General features: G+C 42.0%; 2 protein-coding genes across 4 annotated transcripts in view; both read right to left on the minus strand.

Annotated features, from left to right (window-relative positions):
* LOC146186105 (sodium-coupled monocarboxylate transporter 2-like) overlaps positions 1-2,699 on the minus strand; it is a 125,436-nt gene extending 122,737 nt beyond the window's left edge. Inside the window, exon 1 of the mRNA XM_084607038.1 lies at positions 1,963-2,699. Within this exon, the coding sequence (XP_084463164.1) occupies positions 1,963-2,304 (342 nt within the window). The 5' untranslated portion in view covers positions 2,305-2,699. The remainder of the gene's footprint in view (positions 1-1,962) is intronic.
* A 5,311-nt stretch (positions 2,700-8,010) lies between these two features.
* On the minus strand, positions 8,011-19,813 carry LOC146186106 (carnosine N-methyltransferase). 3 transcript variants are annotated; one of them, XM_084607042.1, is made up of 7 exons: positions 19,631-19,771; positions 18,233-18,446; positions 15,924-16,072; positions 14,829-14,969; positions 14,153-14,331; positions 12,479-12,699; positions 8,011-10,854 (listed from the first exon to the last, which is right to left on the minus strand). In XM_084607042.1, the coding sequence occupies exons 2-7, from the start codon at positions 18,374-18,376 to the stop codon at positions 10,690-10,692; spliced, it is 999 nt and encodes a 332-aa protein (XP_084463168.1). In that variant the 5' UTR covers positions 18,377-18,446; positions 19,631-19,771; the 3' UTR covers positions 8,011-10,689. The 3 variants fall into 3 exon arrangements, with proteins under 3 accessions (XP_084463168.1, XP_084463167.1, XP_084463165.1); XM_084607041.1 differs by lacking the exon at positions 19,631-19,771 and adding an exon at positions 19,332-19,606; XM_084607039.1 differs by having other exon boundaries at positions 8,012-10,854; positions 19,699-19,813.
* Between the last annotated feature and the right edge of the window lie 278 nt (positions 19,814-20,091).

Genomic DNA, 20,091 nt, shown 5'->3' on the forward strand with positions numbered 1-20,091 from the left:
AAAAAACAACGAAAACTGAACTTTGAGCAACTCCGATGAACTTGAACATCCCGAATTGCGAAACACTTATGCATCCGAAAATGTACGGATGAATTGAAGACCTGAGCACCGCGCTGGCTGACCGGTGCGTACTACACATGCTTGTTGCATGAGGCATTATTACACGAGGCATGTTTTTTTTTTTTTTTTTTTTTTCATTGCGGTATAATCGATGCAAAGCGGCACGCAATAGTCGGCGCAGCAGTCATCAAAAATCTCCTTTAGAATTCATAAACCGCACGCAATATACGCATTCGACAGCCAGCAATACCGAACAGTATGTGCGCACGTAAGATGGTCTTGTGAGAGACGACATAGGAATGGCTCAGCATGTCATAAAGGTTCTTCTGGCGTCACGACGAAGCACAGGGCATTACAGGCATTACACAGTGCTTATGTCGACAAACCACAGAGAAAAAAATACGTAATAACGAGACTAGTTAGTGCGGCTCAGCCCTTACTGTCCATGGTTTGCCAGCCCTGTCTTCAGTGGAAGTACCACAGCTGTTGTTGTCCAAATAACTTATGGCACATACCCACAGAGGGGGATCGGCCAAGAATTGGGTAGCAAAGAAAATTTTTGAAGTATACTTGCTGCGGTGTTGTTAGCCTCAGAATGGGCACACTTCTTTTTTGCTCTCTCTCTCAAAAGAAGAATCGTATATGATGACTACGGCGAACTCGCCTAGAAACTGGGGTGTTAACCAAAACATGTACAAAAAGAGCAGACGAAACGAAAGCTGAATGCAGTTAATAAGCCCCTATGCTATGGGGCTGAAAAATTATGACGACTGAATTGGTGAGGGAGTACAGTCATAGTTGCGAGAAAAGCAAAAGAGAAAGAAAAAAATATTCGAAGAGTGTGAGATGTCTGTTTCGTCACCTAAAACCATAAAAAAAAGAAAAAGCAGTAAGAATGTTAGCTAGAGTCTGGCTGTACCCAAGAATATCCATCGCTTTTTTTTTTTTTTTGTTCGTTCTTATTTCTTCTAACCAAAGGCGTTTTTTTTTTTTTTTTTTTTTTTTTCGACGCTGTTATTTGCCAGGCGACGGACGTATTACAAGAAGCCCGTCCGTAGAGCAATACCGTGCAAACATGCCGCTGAGCGGTGGCGGGAAATTTCAGAAGGCGGATGTTTCGGGCGCGCCAGCGCGGGTTTCACCCAAAGGGAAAAGAAGTTTTCCCGAAGTTCTCGCCTCCACGAGACAAACTACGGCATGCGTTGCTACCGCTAGACCGTTCTCACCGGTGGGTGGCAATCGATTTCGCCCATTGGCCAAAATTACGCAACAACCCAGAACCACGCGTTTTCAAGCATCCCAGTTCCGCGCGCGCAGTCAGTCCACTGTCACCGTGCGCTACAATTACCGTCCCCAGGGTCGATCTTGACTCGAACCCCCCCCCCCCCCCCCCCTCCCTTTCTCTTTCTGCCTGCTTTTTTGTTTTCTTTACGGCTCGCTATATAGCATTGTCCCCTCGTTTCAACCGATCGTTTCAGGTAGGTTGTGCAATGATCGATACCAGGAAGAGGAGTATGTTCATTACAAAATAGGAGGACAAGCATGATTATTTCCTGCTTCTCCTCTCGCTTTTTTATTACGCTAAAGCTTAGTAAATGCTTGTAGGGATATGACTGAACTAATACAGATAAAGTTTAAGAATCCTTCTAAGAGTTATACATTAAAAACGGCAGGGAAATAGCTACAGCAAGCTGTATATAATAGCAGAGTGCATATGTACAATGATTGACACGATTAACAACGGTGCGGACCGTAGGAGCTGTTACATATATAGTATACATCAATGACACTGGTATCGCGCGGATCCCATTCGTCGTTACGACACGGGACTAAATCAGATTAAACTAAACAAAGGAAGAGAAAAAATGAAACATTAAAAAATGGCGATCAAAATCAGCTTACCGAATTCACGCTTGTCAGCTGGAGGTTGTAGAGGACCGGCAGAAAGAGTTCAGCGGCGATCACATTTGAGAGGGCCAAGCCGAAGATGGCCACCCAAAACTGAGTTCCCTTGTAGTACATCTCCGATGGATAGCCAAGCACTGTGGTGGCCGACTGGAAGCTCGCCATCAACGACATGGACACGGGAAAAACACCCAGCTCCCTGTTGCCCATAAGAAATGTTTTGTTCGACATAATACGCCGATCTCGGATAGCGAAGTAAATTCCGATGCCCGACGAAACGCACAGCATCAGACACATCACAGTGTAGTCTGTCGCTGTAAATTGCGGCACGTCATCCATTCTCGGGCAGGTTTTTGTTCGTACCGAGGCCGAAAACGGACACCTAACTAGGCAGTGCGGACGAAAGTGGCCAGTCCGAACAGGTTGCGGACATCAGAGTCCGAAATGTCAATGAACTTACTAATATTCTTTAAGATGACCACCCTCACCGGCTTCTCCACTCAAAGGCGGCTTGCGAAGCAGGATCGACGTTGTAACTCTCCAGTCAGTATCGATTCGGTTTCAAACGTGAGGTTCGACACCGGACGTAGCGACGTGCACCGAGCGCCGAGGAGAAAGGAGCGAAATGCAACCTGAAGCGACAGCAAGAGTCGCGCCGCGCCGGGCAATTTCGTTAGAGCGCGTGTGGCGAGTGGTTTCTGCTCGTTCTGAATCAAGCAGCTGTGGCTTCGACTTGAACGTGTCTTGTCTCGACGGTGACTCCATCTCTAGCAGTTTCGGAACTGAAATGGTACTTAAACTACCATGTTAAACTTATATGTACTGACCATTTCACTGTAATAAAAATGCAATATAACTAAAATTACTTGACTATTAAATTTAAAATTGCTTTATGCTCACAACGTTTTTATTTTTGTTGCTCAAATGTTCCTAGCTTCTGGTTTCAGTTTCGGCCACCGTCGTCTGCTGAAGTTTGATGATTGCCGCTTCAGGTAAAGCAGTTCCTTTTCGTGCAGCGTGTAAAATAGCGCATCAAATGGTCAACAGTAGTTCGTTCAGACTTTTACTGCAGTAGTTAATCAAAGAACAGTAGATATGAGTAGTTAACATTTATTATTGTGCGTTTATATATATATATATATATATATACACACACATTCGGAACTGAAATAGTACTTAAACTTATATGTACTGACCATTTGACTGTAATAAAAAATGTAATATAACTAAAATTACTTGAATATTAAATTTAAAATTGCTTTATGCTCACAACGTCTATATATATATATATATGTGTGTGTGTGTGTGTGTGTGTGTGTGCGTGCGTGTGTGTGTGTGTGTGTGTGTGTGTGTGTGTGTGTGTGTGTGTGTGTGTGTGTGTGTGTGTGTGTGTGTGTGTGTGTGTGTGTGTGTGTGTGTGTGTGTGTGTGTGTGTGTGTGTGTGTGTGTGTGTGTGTGTGTGTGTGTGTGTGTGTGTGTGTGTGTGTGTGTGTGTGTGTGTGTGTGTGTGTGTGTGTGTGTGTGTGTGTGTGTGTGTGTGTGTGTGTGTGTGTGTGTGTGTGTGTGTGTGTGTGTGTGTGTGTGTGTGTGTGTGTGTGTGTGTGTGTGTGTGTGTGTGTGTGTGTGTGTGTGTGTGTGTGTGTGTGTGTGTGTGTGTGTGTGTGTGTGTGTGTGTGTGTGTGTGTGTGTGTGTGTGTGTGTGTGTGTGTGTGTGTGTGTGTGTGTGTGTGTGTGTGTGTGTGTGTGTGTGTGTGTGTGTGTGTGTGTGTGTGTGTGTGTGTGTGTGTGTGTGTGTGTGTGTGTGTGTGTGTGTGTGTGTGTGTGTGTGTGTGTGTGTGTGTGTGTGTGTGTGTGTGTGTGTGTGTGTGTGTGTGTGTGTGTGTGTGTGTGTGTGTGTGTGTGTGTGTGTGTGTGTGTGTGTGTGTGTGTGTGTGTGTGTGTGTGTGTGTGTGTGTGTGTGTGTGTGTGTGTGTGTGTGTGTGTGTGTGTGTGTGTGTGTGTGTGTGTGTGTGTAGTTTCTCTTATTCCCTGGGTTCTGCTTAACGAAGCTAAATTCACCATATTTGTTTTTGTTGTTGCACAGTACTCAATACAGTATACCATGCTTCATAGAGTGTACTCAGCTCAAGCAATCGAGCATAGCAGCTAGCATGCCTAAACTTAGAGCAAAAAAGTAAATATTTCAACTGGAGACCAACCTCATTTTTAAAAAGTTGTACCATGAGTGGCGTGGACAGTTATGTCCGCAGAGCGTGTCCGCACGAACTATCAATCATAAAATTATGGAGACGCTCAAGCTTCGCCTAAGAGTAGATGCGACATCGCCTTTATTAACACCGCCTTTTCATTTAACGGTTTTTAAGGATACTTTAAGGTATGAGGCGACTTTGAAAACTTTAATTATTGACTTTTTGAAAAAAAATGAATTTGTAAGTTTTATTTTATCAAATTACACATTAATTTCTGCACCAACGGTAAAAAAATATGCTTCTAACTAAAATTGTTTCAAAGATACAGCCAAATTTGTAACCCCTCGTGCATTTTGCAAAACCGACACTAACACAGTTTCGGTTTCCAAATATTCAAATATATTTGCCTTGTTTAGTAGTCTTACCTTTTTTTTTTTGTACCATAATGTTTCAGTTTGCAATCATAATAACTTTTTCTAAGCGTAAGTGTCTATTTTTGCTTTCATTTATGAACAACAGTGCTCGCAAGAGGGGCGCATAATATTTCGATCACGTGGGTTAAAGCGTTCGCGCGCTAATTGAAGAACCCGGAGACTGCTTGCTCGGTGCCTCGTGTGCTTCAACGATTTCACTTCGTTGTTTACGCGCTTTAACGATATGGGGAAGTTTACAGTGCAGAGGAGACGATAAAAACTTGCTTGGCAGGGAACCAACAGTGCATCAAGAAATCCTTTTGTCTGTCTACCGATGCCGCAAGAAACGCAAGGAAAAAAAAAAAAAAAGTCGAGCAGACCCACGAGCGAAAGTAAAGATAAAGCTAAGGAGGACCTGAGGTACAAATTAGTGAATTTTAAGGCGAAAGCCTTTAATGGCTCATGTTGTTGTTGTTGTGGCTGTAGGAAGAAGGAAAACAAAACGCTCGGGCCTGCTACTGGCTCTGTAGCTGAGCCACCTCCGCTGCCTCCTCTAATGTGCCATCACATTAGAGGAGAACAACAACAACAACGACGTGCGCCGCAACAGCTGTCATCCACCACCTAAGCGGTGGCGGATGCAATGACGGCCTACAACAGATGCGTTGATCTACCGTCCCAGCCCCGCATGGCCAGGAACAGCCACCCTTCACGTGGTCAAAATGTGTCCCGCTTTTGCGGCGGCTCTGATTGGCCGAGGCGTGATATGACGTCATAGAGGTCTCGACCAATCACAGAGCACCACCATAGTATGCGCGAATGCGTGCTTTATATGCCGTATGTCAATCAATGATCAACTACTAATTAATGAATAAATTTAGCAATTACTAATTGGTAACTAATTAATTCATAATTAAGTAATTGATGATTAATTGAATACATACTTAGTGACTGATTAATTCATTACTAATCAGTACCAGTTGCATAGCAGAATGCGGCACTCAGGCTTTCGCCTTTCACTACTTTAGTCGCTGAAGTCCCTCGTAATTTTAACCCTCCTGGATATTGCTGCATGCCATATTTAGCTATATCAAATCTTTTTTGTAGTTTTTCTCGAAACTTGCTTTTCTGCCGTTTCATTTTGCGTGAATATTCGTAACTTTTTTCCTCGTATAGATTTTTTAACAGAACTTTAAATACTTATTCTTGGTATATCAGGCTGTGCAACTGACTACAGAAAATAAAATTGCGCGATAAGATTTGTTTTAAAAATACTCTTTGCTGAAAACCGTTGTTTTTGGTAATATTGTAAATTAAAAAAACTACAACTGATGATATTGTAATTATTTTAGTTCATTGCACAGCTGATGGCTTTATGTGCATAACTGCAAGAGGCATTTTCTTTGTGGTGAGGTATATATGAATTATGACTGCTGGCGTGGGATGCATCATTAGTGCATTTTTCAACATTCCGGACCGGCCAGGATTCGAAGTGTGATAGACAGGAACGGCAACAAAAAAAGGGAAGAGCTCACACACGACGTCTCGTCTTGACATAGCCCATGGAAGGGGGGGGGGGGGGGTACAGATTTATGTCTCCTGTCTCCTTGCATAATTCCAACAAGCCCCTGTGTGAGTGTGCCTCTGTGTTCAGCACGTTTCATTTTTTGCCCCGCCGGGGTGGTACCCAAGGAGGTTAGTTGAAGCCACCCTAACATAGTGGAGGGCTACGGAGTAATTTAGGCCACTTGATTGCTTGATTTATAGGAAGGGAAAGGCGCGGTAACTGTCTCACTTGTTTTCTGTGGACACCTCAACTGCCCCGTAAGGTATATCCTGTTGGTATATCCTGTTGGACCCACTGGATACAATTGTGTGCAGTTGGTCTCACCCATTAGCTGCAATGGGTTAAGTGTCTGAAAACACAGTTGGTTCCAGTTGGAAAACCAAATGATTCCAATTGGTTCCAATTCTCTTTTATGACTAGGATGGATGATAAATGGGAAGCAAAATGCCATGGCATAAGTCAAACGTTGCACAAAGAATGGTTGCTTGATATAACTCTGATAAAAGCCACTCGCATATTTTTCTCGGCACAGAACGATGCCAAGTACTTATGCTGATGGCTTTAAGGGATTAAAAGTGCACTAAAGATATATGCTCACACGTAGAAAACTTGTCACCGCCAGGAATTTAAAAACTGCTGTTGCCGAGCCGAGAGCGCAAACGACTATTCTACGCGGACAAACAACTCCGTATCTTCTTGTCTAGTGTAAGGACGATGGAGGGTGCTGAGGCAAAGTAATAAAAAACAAAAATGAACAAAAATAAAAGAAACTGTCCCCGAGTATACAGACATATAGCCTCCTTTGGCAACAAATTTGCAACTCGATCAATATGCACACGGGAAATTCAAAACAAAACAGATAATAATAATATGTTAGACAGACACGTGGCGCCATCTAGCGATGTTGTCGCAAAACATTCCAGCACAGCAGTTTTGTGCAGCTCTCGCCAGGAAGCAGCAAATAAGCCTCGAATTAGCCCTGATTTAGAGTGCAAAATACATGCTAGAAATAGCAAAGGCATAAACAAACACGTCACAACATAATCGGTAGCTCTTATACTGCACCTAAGTGCACCCCTGTAATTCTTTCCTACTAGAACTGTGAATACCATGTCAGATCAAGCAGGTGGATATGACAACAATGCTCTTAGATATATAGGATGCTTCAATTATTCAATACAAACTTAATTTCTTTCAAGAACTGTGAGATATGTGGGTGCAGTTATCTGTATATGGACTACACGGTGAGGTGGACATTTAAATTTTAAGCAGGGGTCTCCCCAGTGAAAGCCTTCAATTTTGCAATACTTTTCCTGAAAAGAAGAAATAAAAAAGTTGATCGGTCAATTTTAGTTAATAATAGTCTAATCATTAGGCTCCACAATATACGTAATGTCAGCCCAACCCTGAAAACCACCTGCTCATACTCTATACCAAAGCACCTTGCACAGTTTGATGAAAAATTTTCATTGAATAATTTGAAGCACTGGTTAGTAGGTAACGCAGCAGTGGTGGGGTTGCCTCGGTCACGTGGCTTTGGAAATTCATGATATCACACATGATGGACCAGGTGGTGGACTCCGTTGCATGGGTGGTCACATGGTAGATAAGAAACTATTTGCAATGCTGTAGCTACGATCACGTGACTTAGACACCATATTGAATCTGAGAGCGACGGAGAAACACGAAATACCGGCAAATGTAAGTAGTAAGAGCAAACACTCTAAAAAAGCAATTGTTTTCGCTGGACAGTCAGCAACACAACACACGTTTTTGTGACAATGAATACTTCATTGTTCGCTCTTTTTTTTTAGTCTCAACAAAGCTCTAGAGTATTGAGCAATAAAAAAAATGCAAACATTACTCAGAATCATGTCACTACATTTTATTTCACTGACACAATTCTTGAAATTTCCTGACAAGCTATGTTCAAGCTTGCAGGGACCTGACTGAGAGGAACCACTGCATAAATTAAGTGCCATGATAGTAATATATAGAAAAATCTGTGACAAATTCAGAAATATTGGATCCAATTTCACATCAGCCATATTAGGCTTGGTTTGTAAGATTTAACGTCCCATAGCGACTCAGACTATGAGAGAGGTTGTAGTGGAGGGCTCCAAAAATTTCGATCACCTGGGGTCCTTTAACATGCACTGACATCGCGCAGCACACGGATGCCATTCCATTTCCCCTCCATCGAAATGCAACCACCGGTGGCCGGGTTTGAAACCGAGTACTCCGGTACAGTAGTCGAGCGTCGTAACCACTTCGCCACCCTGGCGAGGCCATCTCCGATCTCAGGTAAGTGACTTGACATATTAATTGGTCCTGCTAGGTAGATTTGCCGTGAAATTCAGTAACTGCATTCCTGTGTATGGATCTAATTAACCCAGTGATAAATAGGTTTACAAGCAACAACACAGTTACTTTTCACCCCTCAAAGTTTTCAACAAGCTCCCAGAGACTAATCAACTAACTACAGGTATAGTCGTAAAATTTATGAGTGAGCACGAAACAACGTGCTGCACTGTACGATCAGCACAGCCTAGTGTGTGCTGGCAGTGATTTTGCGTGCGAAATACATGCGGCTAAGGCTCTTGGATGAGCAGATTCCCTCTCTACCAGCTTCTGCTGGTAGCTGATAAAAAATATGCGGGCAGAGCTCGTGGCTCGTCTTTCCCCTGTCCTCTACACTGACTTTTGCTCAGTTACAGCAGCAGTGCCGATGAAGACGTGGCCCAATCGACAAATGGGCGCATAAGAGCTGCACTCTAAATACTAACACCAAAGCTTGAGAGTTGGACGGCACATTAGTATTCGTGACGCTGTGCACTCGGCATGTAGCATTCGTATGTGTGCGTCTTTCTTTACCTGTTATTGCTATGGGTTTTAGATAGCTAACACAACCTGGCTAGATGTGGCAACAGGCCGCATAGATGGCAGGGACTGCATCCGCTAATATAACAGCCTTTGCCACGTGTATCTCACATGCAAACTCCTTCCTAGCGCTCGCTAGGCTGCGCTTATTGTACAGCATGGCATGCTTTGCCGTGTTCCGACTGCACATTTCCCACGCATAATATAAGCAGAAAATATCACAATCAACTACAATGCCCTATCTGCTGATAACAGATCAGAAGAATGCTGTCAAAGAGGACAATATTTTACTTACAGCAAAGAAGAAAAGCAAAAATCTGCACTAATAATGAGTGCCCCACAAACAACCACTGTTAATAAAATGGCTGACATCAAGTAAAACAAAGAAGCTCTGCTACTTTCAAGTATGTCGTTACGAAACCTAATGTGACCTCTAGCTAAGGGACCAATGCTACTAGTAATAACTGAATTTTCCACTCTGTGCACGCATAGTTGGATGTGCAACCCTCCCAGGAACAAATTCTTTACAAGTTTCACAGCACGAGCTGTTCGACATAACAAGTACTAAAAAAGTGAACTTGCATGAACAGCTAGTCTACTTTTTGGTTACGCATCTTTTTGCTGCGTCAGACTCCTTGTTCCATCTCCCAACACACTGCATGAGCAAAATGTTATTTCTTTTTTTAATCATATACTTTCTGGAAAAGTTCTATCTAAAGGTCAACCGTGCAAGAACACTAAAGAGAAAACAAAGGAAGCTCATGTGTCAATAAAAAAAAAGAAAGAAGAAAGCAGGAAGCTCACGCAATGATGAATGGTAGCAGAGATTAACACTTTAATTTTCCGCAGGAGAACCATAAATATACATCTAAGACAAGAAACTTTACAGAGGCTATGCTTTACAAACCAAACCAATAAAAACACAAGGTCCATGTTATTAATACTAAGCTTCTCACAGTTTGAACATCATCCACATCATGGCATAAGCTACGAAAGTGTAAATTTTTACAAATGCAAGTTAACCATATCAATGAGGACAATTGATGCACCTTTGCCCACCATCGCTCGTGCTTCCATATGAGGGCAAATGACACTGGTTCAACTGTGTACCTTGCTAATTTTAAGGTTAGATGAAAAATTTTTTATCTCGACCAGCAGCATGGTTGCAAACCCCTTTTCTCCTCCGGTAAGTTGAGCAAGTAAACAATTCATGCCCATCTCGACAGTCACCAACACATTAGTCCCCAAGAAAGACGGAAAATACAGGAAGCTGTGACTGGATATGAACTTTTAACAACTATTACTCTTGCAAAGGAAGAAAAATGAACCAGCAGCTTATTTTAAAAGCTCTGTATGGCCCTCAAAGAGTACAACACAAAAGCTTGGTAAGTTGACTAACACGGCACAAGTGGTTATACTACATCCTTAAAGTTTCTTGCGCATGTCCAGCACCACGACAGTCATTTCACTCTCAAATAATGCCCAAACCCAAGTAAGGTCTGAACCAAATGCTTGCATTTGCATTGTATTTTTTCCTGCCCACCCCTTGTTCATGCGCAAATTTACAGACGGATAGACGTGTTAAAGAAAATTAGGCATAAGTTTCCAGCCAACCGATGTGTTCTTAAATATACAAGTGCCTACAATTAGTGTTCAGATGGCCAAAGTTGCTCAGTCAGGAGTCACCGCTGTCAATGTCATCGACCTCACTGTGAAATGCCTCGTTCATAGCACTGGGTTGCTGCGATTTCTGACACACAAAGAAAACACTACGGTACTCGTACCGCATCATTGAACGAGGATTTTGGGTGTACGGCGTTGCCAGCCCTGTTTCTTCCTTCTGGAAAAAAAATAATAATAAATTAATAAACAAAATAAAATAAATAAAGCAGAGTGAGAGAGGAGTGAACAAGTAAGAGACACCGAGAAAGACACAGGTGGGTCGAGGCGAGCAATAAGGTGCAAACTAGAAGAAGAGAAAATAAACCTGTAATGCAATCAATCATTTTCATACTTGTACGTCACAGATAACAACTACTACGACAGTGCCAATGCACTGAAAACGATGCACGCTCAAGTAAAAATGGAAAAGAAAGTGGTGAGAAACCCAACACGAGCATAAGCATCCCAATCCCAAAAAACAAGGGCCCCACAAACATATACAATGCCTGCGGATACAGCGGAACTCTTCGCTGCGTTCAGATATTGGGATGCGACTATAGTAGGACACAACTTAAACAAACAGCAGTTGCGAACTATGAGCAGTAGTAAGTGGTGTGTATTACTCGGCTGAACAGTAAACAGAACCAGTTTTTTTATGTTTCACTTACATCAAGCAACCCAGAGGCATTGAAATTCTTGAGCATATAATTTGGTCTCATGTTTAGCTTTTTATTTAAGCAAGCAGAAAAGACTTATGACTACTTTCTGATGCTTACTGCAGACTTGAGTTGTATCCAACTATAGCTTGATTCATGTTTCTATGTAAAAAACCTTTGCAAAGTGTCCATCCATTAATTGACTACACATTTTTGTTACACTACAGTAACGATCAAGAAAAGAATGTTGGTGAATGTTCATACATGTGAACCTGGCTAGGCAGTAAAGGTAGCTGCAACAGAATACAGAACCTGTGTGGTGCAAAATGATTCACTCTCCCCACAACTGAAGGAAGCTACCAGCCAACCAAACCACAGAAAGCATACAGAACCTATTGACAAAGTGTATTTGTTCTTTCTGTTTCGTTTGGCCTGTAGGGTTTAACGTCACAAAGCGATTCAGGCTATGAGATACACCATAGTGGAGGACTCTGGAAATTTCGACCACCTGGGGTTCTTTAACGTACACTGGCATTGCATAGCACACGGATGCTACTCCGTTTCGCCTCCATCACCGAAACGTTTCTTCTACCTTCTAATCAAGTATGTTCCAGCAATGAAATGAATACACTGATAAATTCCCATTAATCAAACACCACAAATAAAAATAATAAAAAAAAACATTCTCATATGCTTTCTTTGGTTCCACTGAGTGTTGACTTTTATGTCCTAAAAATACAAAATACTTTCCTCTTGCAATTAGGCAATTTGTAGAAAAATGAAAGGTTAATTACACACGAATTAAAAATTACATAATAATTATACAGCAACTGCAAACTTGAAGTGATTGTAAATATATAAGACCAAAACTACTCTGGGCCCTATAATTTCAGGAAGAATTCAGTCTGCAGAAAAATAATTTTCATTTTTTGTTTTTTTTTTTTTACAAGCTAGAGCGATCTGCAAACCATGGCTGAAAGTGTGCTGTGGTAAGCAAGGACCAGTATGCAGCACAACAGAGTGCCTCACTTTGAAATAAACTTCAGCGTTTTTCATTCCTTAAGCTAGCAACACTAGTCGCTAACCAAATTAATTGTCCACTACCTCCACACATCTGCAACATTTCCCACAAGAAAGACAACTAACCAGGAAAACGAAGCCCATAGCAAGAATAATGTGTCGAACATCTTCGTAGCTGGGCTCGATGGAATCCTCATTGGGCAAGTCCGCATAGTGATACAGCAGAGGGCCCAAGTTGATCCACAGGCCCCCTGGCCGCAGAATGCTTGCTATGGTCTCTATATACAGCACGACGTTTGGTGCTGTGTCCAGGAAGAAGCATGTGGCCACACAGTCCCACTGTTCCACTGTGGAGGTACATAAGAAACGGCCACTGTTCATCACAATAATAAGTCTAATAACAAGTATTGGTGTGATTTTATTATCGCTATTTTTTGTTTTTAAACTGGAACTACCCCTGTGCTCCAACACTCTCTCCAATCTGAAGAGCTTTAGGTAATTCTAACCAGCCTCTGTTCTTTAAAGGGACAGAACACTGGAACTTAGATCTCAATTTTTTTTCTGTGCAATGGGAAGATTGATGTCTGAAGTGTTCAATTCCATAACGGTTTTGGTAGAAACGCTGTAGAAAATTTTTACCGAGAATTTTTCGATCAGTGCATGCACCCGTTTTTATGTAGTCAGATGCTGGAAACCATGAGCAGAAACCGTGATGACGACTGGTGGTCGACAAAAAAGACGTACCGAAAACAAATATAAATTTCACTTGCCAGGCAATAATTCAACATTTTTTGCTTAGAGTAACGTCCTTTTCAGTTTCACACTACAGGCTGCTACGGCACAATAATGCATGCCTCGTCGACAAAAGTTTTACTGGGTACTATTATCGCTTCATTCACAGGATTCCAAATACTGTGGCGCCATCTAGTTCCAAAACCTGAAAGCATACCTCTCGCAGTGCGAAATGAGGGGTGGTTTTTATTTAAGGACGCAGTGGAGAGACTGCAAAATATAATGAATTATGACAAGCACTCGTAAAAGAAAAAAGAACAGCAAAAATCAGTGATATTTTGCTGACATGTAGTCATGTGGAGGACTATACCGAAAGTAATGGGGTTTCTCCGATAGAAAGCGCCTCAGTTGTTTTTACGCGATTTTCAATGGCAAATTAAAATTGTAAAGCCTCTTTTCTTTAATACTGTAGTGCTCGATCTGTACTATATGAGGCAAGGTCTTTTCATCTCCACCATAATCTCTTGACATATTTTGGCCAGTGTTCTGTCCCTTTAATGTGCATGAAAATCTCGAAACGAGGGGGGGGGAGAAGGAGAAGGGGTGCCATATTTTTTCTCGATTGACTTCATGATCACCAGAAATAAATATATCTCATTAATGTGTTCATTGGAGTACTGCAAGAGTGGACATAGTACATGCCGAGACCGCTGCCCTGCTTTGCATTACTGCCAGTTCTACGCTTTAGTGCACCTGCTACACTAACTTACACTAGCACAGGTCATGAGAACAATCTTACCACTGTGGAGTAAAACCATACGAGACTTTAACTGTGGCTGTACATAAAAGTACTTTAATACAAGCACTAATAAGAATAGGGACAAATGGCAAGTCTTAGTACACATACATATACGTTTCCAAAGTTTTTCATGAAAAAAAAAAGCAGGTAAACGAATAGCAGGGCTCCAAAGAGTGAACCGAAGGTAAGATGTTGCTCTGCACAGCGATGAATGAATAGTGATGAGTGGCTCATGCAGGCTGTGGCTACAGTATTAAGCACATACGTACACTGTGAGCTGTACACCTCCACGAAGTTGCCAGCTGCCATAGAGAATTGTGCCTCCGGGGGAACGTCAGTGGGGTTGGCATCAGGGAAGTGGGCAACCCTGATCTGGTCGGCGGAGGCCATGTGGTTGTAGTACTGGTGCACCCATGGGTACACGCAGTATAGGTTGGTGCCCTTACATCTGGAAGTGAGCAGGCAGGCCAAGATTCAGATAGAAAGAACCAAGGCAGCACAAACTATTGGGCCAATGTTCGGAGTATGTTGGCTATATACTGGCTCTATGTAGAGCCATTAAAGTGCCAACACAGTACTAATATTGGGTTGATGGTTGGTGCTGTCACTTGGCAATACAAAAAAGATACTAATACAGAAAGGATAAATTTCTGGATCACACATGGCCAAGCATTAATCTGTTCACGCTTATCTCAAATGGCCCCCACATTTTTCATCAATTGACAGAAAGGGTCAGCAGAAGTAGGATATTCTCACTTGATCATGATGAGAAGGACCTTTTGTGCTGGATACATGAAACAGCAATGATTCTGGTTAGATTATTCGTGCACTATGAAATGCATTAGAGACGTACTGCTGCCAATAACTGCTCTTATGAAAGGTATCAGTGCACTGCCCCTCTCACGCCTGTACAGAAGCACAGAACCAGCCTTGGAAAGCACGCACCGGTTGAGGATGAAATTGGAGGCAAACAGCATGAAAAGGCTGAATTCATTGCCCTGGCAGACAAAGCCTTGCCGAGCAATCTCATAGGCAAGCCTTCCTAGCCCAGCTCCAGGCACCAAAATGTGGATGCTGCCTGGTTCTCTGAAGGTAAAAAAAAGAAAGAAATGATGCAATTTATAAGCACAGCCTTCGTTTTGCACCCAAACTGCAAGAAATTTTAAAGAAAAGTACTTGCTCCTCCTTTAATTTTTCTTAGTGTACAATTTGAGAGAAGAAATAAGAAATAATACTTATCATGAAATTCGAATTCCCATATAGTATGTAGAACCTCGCTGACTTTTAACTAGAGTTTGCTAGCATAACAATGTGACCCAAAAGAAAAAAAAATAGGCATCTGAAAGTGGCTTCTAGATTAGAGGCATAGCATTCCTGTCCGTATGTTTCGTAAGCTTACATGGCCCCACTTTGCTCTGATGCCTCAAACCAGAAGGCCGTGGCCAAAATTTGATTCCTTTGCCTCCAGTGGAAAGCTTAAATACTCTATACAAGTGCAAGTTAGGCTTCTGCCTTAACTTGAAACGAAGAAGTGATAATGTTGGAAACAGCGCTAACATAGGACGGAGCGACAACACAATACAACACAGGCTGTATTGTGTTCTCGAAACCATCATGTGTTAGGGCTGTTCCCAACATGATAGTAAACCAACAAGCCCAACTCTCCACTCTTTGAAGAAGTGATAATAGTCACTAGACACTTTACCACGGAATAAATTCAGGATGAACAGCTAATGCAGCGCCCTTTAAATCTATAAAAACAAAGCTCTCAACAATGGTGCAAGGCCTGTGCAGTATTTAGAAAATGCTATCAATCAAATAACAAAAAAAAAAAAAAAATACCAGTCCAATTACTTTCAGAGAACTGCTTAATAATAACTGCTGCATTCCAGCTGGTTATATACTAGACATGCTCGTTCGAAGATTACACTACTCCTGCTGTGTATTAAAATGCACAATGGGTGTACAACAAACACTCTCCCCCTTAACTGAGTGTGGGCAATACATCAGACATATATATATTTTTTTCTTTCAACTCACATTTCATCTATAGGGTAATATTGTGCAATAGCATCCAGAATTGGCTGAAAGCATGCTTTTCTCTCTTCCGCCCCCTCAGAGCTCCATTCCCGAACAAACTGTTTTAGGACACCCTGTACTTTATCCATGTCCAACGTTGTAGCTTGAACCTGCACAGCGTGCAAAGAAAGGTTGGTAAAAAATAAGTTACCATGAAACACCCCAGAGTATTAATAGTGTGATGAATATTTAACCAACTATTTCTGAGGATATGATTTTGGGTTTCAATGGAAGAAAAGCATGACTGGTGATGGCACAGAGGCCGGTGCGCTGATGATATTAGATTTGCTGAGGTAGGGTACCTACAGCCCAAAACAGGTATGTACGGCGGGTAAAAGCATGCGAAGATGACAACAGGACGAGGACAGGCCATGCATATTAACCAACTCGCCCAACTCTCAGCTCTAATCAGCACAAAACAGGTATAATTTGGAACCAATGGGAGAGGCCACTGTCTTCGCTGGATATAACCAGGGATGATGCTGATGATGACTTCATACTGGGACTGCATCCTCTTTTGAGATTCCTCTTCTCCGGTACCAACTGCGCGGCTTCTCTACTGATGACAATTGACCTTATCAGGCGTAACGGCAGCTTTGGGCAAAGAGTGCCATGACACAAGGTATTTTTGTCTATGCAGGAAAGGGGAGAAGGGGTCAAAGATCTATCTCCTAGAGCTGGCTTCTCCACTGCAATCCCGCAGATGCATACCCCACCTAACATACAGTGTAACAAAGAGAGAAGTGTCACGTAAAAGCTTTTGCAAGCAGTCTAAAAACAATACACAGGTTAAGCACTTGGAAAAGCACTAAAGTGCCTTCACACAGAAAGCATATAAATGTCACAGGTATGCATGATATACTCTTTAAGAAACACTACACATCTATAAAGGTGGCACCAAAGTAAAACAGAGTACACCAGCAGGGAAGAAAATTGCACGCAGACGCCAAAGGCACACAGAGTATACCCTAATGATGAGTGGTGTATTTCTGAAGGTCACCTCATCAGCAGTCCAAGCAAACGAGTGCAATTTTTCTACGGATGATACTCGACGTTATATTTGGGGGGCTACTGTACACTTGTCAGTGCTAAAGTATGTACTCCATATGGTAAGAGCACTTTAATCATAGGAAGTTAAATGCATTGTGATGAGTCTTTAGCATTTATACCTCCGACTGGAAAAAAAGATGACAGTATACCAACAAATAACAAATAGTGCCCTAACTACTGCACCACCGCGGCGGGTTCTTCATTTAAAATATTTTATGCCACATGCAGTCTACAGAGCGCTGGAGTGCGTGTTGCCGGGCTAGTTGGTTCTGCATAATAAAGATGAAGCTAGCGGTAACAATTGGACGAAATCTGAGAAAGTGAAAAGAGGCCATCATGAGTCCTGGAAAAATAATTTAACGCATAAAATTTCACAAACTATAAGATGCCGTGAAACCCTGTTGCAACAAAACTGACGTGGGCTGGCATTCTGTCACAATCATAAATTTGATGCAATGTGTCAACCAAATCTCTCATGCTCTTTGGTCACGCATGCTTTTTGCACCATTAAACGTAGATGCAATGCGGAAAACTGACGCAGTTGTTTGGATTTCCAGTTATTTATTTATTTATTTATTTATTTATTTATTTATTTATTCTTTTACCCACAGTGCCACATGTGGTATTACTGTGGGGGGGAAGGGGGGGTTACAGTTCTACAAAGCATAAGAAAAAAAAAAAGTTACATCTATGCATGTTTCAAGGCAAATTTAAATGCTACCACACAAAAATATTTCCTCGAATTGGATTTTACTACTGTGAGGCTCTGCCATAAGATAGCAGGATGTAAATGCAAAAAATATGTCCACATTTACATGCACAATCTAGTAGTATTCAAAAGGCACATATGTAAATGGTGGGGCAGTGGTTTATTAAACTACGAGTAATAAAATTATTAGGGCAACAAAGTAGATGCAAAGGAAAGGACAGCATGGCAGGGCTGGATGAAAGTCAGATGGAGAGGTGAGTTAAGGAGGATTTTTGGGGGCAGCTATGGCAGCCATAGGACACAGATTACACGAAAGAACTGGACAGATCTCTACCCGCAGTTGACATAATCCTACTCTAGATAATGATTATGAAATTATGACTCCTAAACTACACCCAGTCAAGCCTATTAGTCATGGCACTGCACACCTCTTTAACTTAAGCGCTAGCAAGATAAGCACTTTCAACTTATTCAGCAATTCCAAGGTGAATGCGAACATAGTTCACCTAACCTGATTTGTCGGCTTCACATCATCAGAGTGGTCAGCATTCTCAAACATATTGGCGATGTTGGCCACCACTAATTTTAGGACCTCGTAATTGTGGTCAATGGCTGCCCGGACTTTGTCCAGGTGCTGGCTGTAACTCCTGAGCATGAGCTGGTGGGAAGGAGGTAGGCTGGACACATACTTGACCACCTTGCACAACCGTCGGAGGGAGTAAGTCCTGCAGGAAACGCCAAATGTCCATTTCATTTTCTCACCAAACGCACAGCCGACTGTGAATGTCTACAGAACACTTGTAGGGAGAGAATGGTCAGACCTCTTAGATGTCTTGGGAATGTTTCTCGTTATCGATAGATGCATGCACATGCACAGACTGCATCCTTTGATTCTAGGATGCATGCGTTAGTTGTCTAGAAAACTAGTTCTAGGTTCCTGTGTTCAGTAAGGATTCGTATTGGGAAGCCCCTAGCTATGTTTTATCAGGAAAACAGTCTCCATTGTAACTTTTCCAGGTCTTCCAGAGCTTCGAAACCCAGCTGTCAGCTCAAATACAATGGCAGACATTTACTGGTGATGTAAATTCGTGATGTACTCTAAATAGCAGTGTTGTCACAAACTATGCGCTCTATATTTCAAATTAGAATGCACTGCATGGGCACCAATAAGCTACTGAATACGTTTGAAGTGTATTTCACATCAGAGTGAATGCACTTCATTTAGCATTTATTAAGTTTAAAGCAGTTCCTGCTTCAAGATCAACTTGACAAGGTTCAATTTGCAATGGCTGAAACACAGCACAAGATGCAACAGCCCTCTTTTGCATCCGGATGAAGTGCTCCCTGTATCAGCTACACATGCTCTTCATACCAGTCGGTCTCACCATGAGCTACACTTCTCAGCAGGACAAGAAAATTCAACTATGCCTTCAGGTTAACGTCAGCAACCCTGCGCCTGTAAACCCGCTGCTTTACCCGGTGGCTCTAGTATTCAAACACCACTTCCGACTTTTTGACAGCGGTTGCAACAATATGCACGTCTCAGTACCCCATCATATACGCGATCGTTTAAAAGCTTTAAGCCACAGGAAAAAAACTGCCATGCTTACTTTGGTGATGAATAAGCGTAGCAGTAAGTTTTCGGGCTGGACAGCGCTGAACCGCGCAGACAGTTCATACTTTCTACATAGCACTTTCGGAACCAATTACAGGATTTTTTTTTTCAAATGCCACAATCATTCGCAAGAAAGAGAAAGACCTTGACTTTATTGGAGTGTGCGACGCTTGCAAGGATCGTAGCTTATTCAACTATTTAAACTGGATCACTTCTTATACTTCTTATCAGCAACTGAGCCAAAGGAGCGCCGGTTTTACGATCCGATCATAGTGTGGCAAGAGTGTCATGTACCTTTATTTGTGCGAAATTTCTGCAACCGCGCTAGAAGTACACACAGAGAGGCGTTTCTGAAGCATTACCTATAAGACCTAAAAGCGTTCACAATTCTTTGAAAGTGCTTTCGTTCCTCGGGATCGTCCACAACACTCGCACAACCAGTACCACCGTCGGCCATCTTTGTCCTATTATAAAGTTTCATTGTGGCCAGCAAAACAAAAAGCAACAAAAAAAAAATCAATAAATATGTAATGAAATGTAAAATTATTTGAATTTGCTCATTTTTATTAAAAATTAAACACGCAAGCTGAAAGTAATTACTTTAGTGTGGTATTGTTGAAAGTGGTCGTCCCTGTTATTTGGCTAGTTTTTTTTTTTTTTTAATTGAATAAAGATATGGGGTTATTAATTTCGAGCGCTCAGCGCGGTTATTACTATTAAAATAATTGTTGCGAAGATCAACGGGTTCAGCTGCT

This window comes from Amblyomma maculatum, chromosome 6, assembly GCF_055883805.1.
Source record: "Amblyomma maculatum isolate TAMU_Amacu chromosome 6, ASM5588380v1, whole genome shotgun sequence".
NCBI lineage: Eukaryota > Metazoa > Arthropoda > Arachnida > Ixodida > Ixodidae > Amblyomma > Amblyomma maculatum.

Coding starts and splice junctions, on each gene's coding strand:
- LOC146186106 (XM_084607039.1), bottom strand. CDS start 19,793: ATGGCCGACGGTGGTACTGGTTGTGCGAGTGTTGTGGACGATCCCGAG. Junction 18,447..19,698: donor AACGCTTTTAGGTCTTATAG/GTAATGCTTCAG, acceptor CGTTTCCTGCAG/GACTTACTCCCTCCGACGGT. Junction 16,073..18,232: donor ATGTGAAGCCGACAAATCAG/GTTAGGTGAACT, acceptor CACGCTGTGCAG/GTTCAAGCTACAACGTTGGA.